The following is a 2412-nucleotide window of genomic DNA, read 5'->3' as shown; positions in this document are numbered from 1 at the left end:
TACCCTTTTGTAACGTGTTGCCACGTTACCATTTAGTAACGTGGCATTTTATGCCACGTTACCAAATGGTAACGTGGTACACTATGCCACGTTACCAAATGGTAACGTGGTACACTATGCCACGTTACCAAATGGTAACGTGGCACCACGTTACCATTTGGTAACGTGGTACAATATGCCGCGTTACCCTTTGGTAACGTGGCAACACGTTACAAAATGGTAACGTGTTCCCACGTTACTATACGTTTTAACGTGTCAAAACCTGACATGTTACCAAATGGTAACGTGTCAGAGTCTGGCACGTTACTAAAGTTCCAGTAGCTACGTCCAATTTCACCACCTGTCAAACATGTTACTATCCACACGTTACTACACTTTAGTAACGTGTTAACACCATATACACGTTACTAATGGTCCGTTGCAAAAAAAATTGATTCTTGTAGTGAATGTAGCAGGAGATGGAAAGAGGAGGTGCCTTTGCACTAGAAACTTCCAATGGAATGGCTCCAATTTAAATTGTACTAAAGGTCAGAATCCTATTTCATGTGCCTCTTGTAGATTAAGATTATTCTATTAGTGAAGAATGATTAGACCACTAAGAAGCTAGGAGGATCTTGTTCGATTGATTTTTTTTTTTTTCTTGTTTAAATTAGTTGTGATAATCAAACCCCATACATCTTTCTCCATTGCATTTCATTAGCTTTCTAAAAGTCTTCTTTTTCCTTTATGTATAATCAATAGCTACTAATAGTACGTTAGAAATTGGGAGGTTTTTGGTAGAACTTTCAAATCCTCTTTATCAATATCAAGCTTACCTTGTACTAATAATAGACATTATAATTACGACAATTAATCTAAACAGTAAATCAGTCGAATTTGACTTATTAGTATTTTGATTTTTTTGTCGGAGCATGTTCACTGTGAAAAAAATTATGGAGTCATTTTCATATTTTGAATATTTATGTGAGAGTATTCCCCTTTCTTTCTTGTAGAAGGTTCTTTGTCTTTGGAAGGAAAGATGCAGTTGACTCTGATTGTCATGATACCTCTGATAGTAGTGTTTCTTCTCACAAGTGCAATTGTTTGTATATATTTGTGGAGAAGAAAGATGGCCAAGACACAAGGTAACTGCTTTGTGAAATGCACTCTACCTTGCACAATCTATCGTATTTCCATTTCAATCAAAATAAAAGCCACATTTTAGCTATTTGATTTAATTAATTATCATGTAAGTGTAATTGATTATATATATATGGTTTTCTTTTGAATTCAGAAAATCAAAGAAAGCGAGCACTTCGTGCATTAGACAATGAAAAACATATCAAAGACTTGATAGACTCGGGTGAATTCACAGAAGAAGAGAAGAAAGACATAGATGTACCATTTTTTGATTTGGAAAGCATTATCGTAGCTACAAATAGTTTCTCAGATGCAAACAAGCTTGGAGGGGGGCTATGGGCCGGTTTACAAGGTGATTTCAACAGCATTAGTTGGAATTTAATCTTCATGTAAACTAGTTTTTGGTTAGTAGTAATATTGTGAGTATGGTATTGGTGTCTCAGGGAACATTTTCAGGAGGTCAACAAATTGCTTTAAAGAGGCTCTCATGTGTCTCACGACAAGGCTTACAAGAATTTAAAAATGAGGTGGTGTTGATTGCAAAACTTCAACATAGAAATCTTGTTAGGCTTCAGGGATATTGCGTAAAAGGATATGAAAAGATTTTACTCTATGAGTACATGCCCAACAAAAGCTTAGACGCATTTATATTTGGTTCGCCTCTAAACTGAATTCCTAATCTCTTGCAGTGCTGCATAAATTATATATATATCTTGTTTGAGTAAAAGGCCATTTATTACTATTGCTAAAAATATTGTTCTCTTGAATGGCAAATGGAAACTTTTCAAGATCAAAAGCTAAGTGTGTCTTTGGACTGGGAGATGCGCTTCAACATTATTTTAGGAATAGCTCGTGGGCTTGTTTATCTTCATCATGACTCAAGATTAAGGATTATCCATAGAGATCTGAAAACCAGCAACATTCTTTTAGACGAGGAGATGAACTCCAAAATATCTGACTTTGGCTTGGCAAGGATGATTGAAGGCAAAGAAACCGAAGCTAACACAACTAGAGTAGTTGGAACTCAGTAAGTTTACATTACAATGTAGCACAATTTTCAACTCCGCAACTCTCTTTACAAAAAGAATATACAAGTGCCTACCTTATCCACTGATAAATATTATTTTGCAGTGGTTATATGTCTCCAGAGTATGTATTACATGGACTTTTCTCAATTAAATCCGATGTTTTTAGTTTTGGTGTAGTTCTACTTGAGATAATAAGTGGAAAAAAGAATACTGGATTCTATCAATCAGAACTTGCTATGAGCCTTATAGCTTATGTAAGAGTGTT

General features: G+C 35.2%; 1 protein-coding gene across 1 annotated transcript; it reads left to right on the top strand.

Annotated features, from left to right (window-relative positions):
• Positions 1-996: 996 nt before the first annotated feature.
• LOC132181315 (G-type lectin S-receptor-like serine/threonine-protein kinase At4g03230) lies at positions 997-1824 on the top strand. The gene is made up of 3 exons (XM_059594479.1): positions 997-1124; positions 1274-1471; positions 1563-1824. The coding sequence occupies exons 1-3, from the start codon at positions 1019-1021 to the stop codon at positions 1637-1639; spliced, it is 381 nt and encodes a 126-aa protein (XP_059450462.1). The 5' UTR covers positions 997-1018; the 3' UTR covers positions 1640-1824.
• The last annotated feature ends 588 nt before the right edge of the window (positions 1825-2412 follow it).

This window comes from Corylus avellana, chromosome ca5, assembly GCF_901000735.1.
Source record: "Corylus avellana chromosome ca5, CavTom2PMs-1.0".
Taxonomy (NCBI): domain Eukaryota; kingdom Viridiplantae; phylum Streptophyta; class Magnoliopsida; order Fagales; family Betulaceae; genus Corylus; species Corylus avellana.
The sequence above is the reverse complement of the archived record's forward strand: the minus strand, read 5'-3'. Positions and strand labels throughout refer to the sequence as shown.

What these genes read in the sequence shown, in the direction of transcription:
- LOC132181315 (XM_059594479.1), top strand. Translation starts at nt 1,019, where the DNA reads ATGCAGTTGACTCTGATTGTCATGATACCTCTGATAGTAGTGTTTCTT. An exon ending in AAAGATGGCCAAGACACAAG is followed by an intron (nt 1,125 to 1,273) that starts GTAACTGCTTTG and finishes TTTTGAATTCAG; the next exon opens with AAAATCAAAGAAAGCGAGCA. An exon ending in GCTATGGGCCGGTTTACAAG is followed by an intron (nt 1,472 to 1,562) that starts GTGATTTCAACA and finishes TTGGTGTCTCAG; the next exon opens with GGAACATTTTCAGGAGGTCA.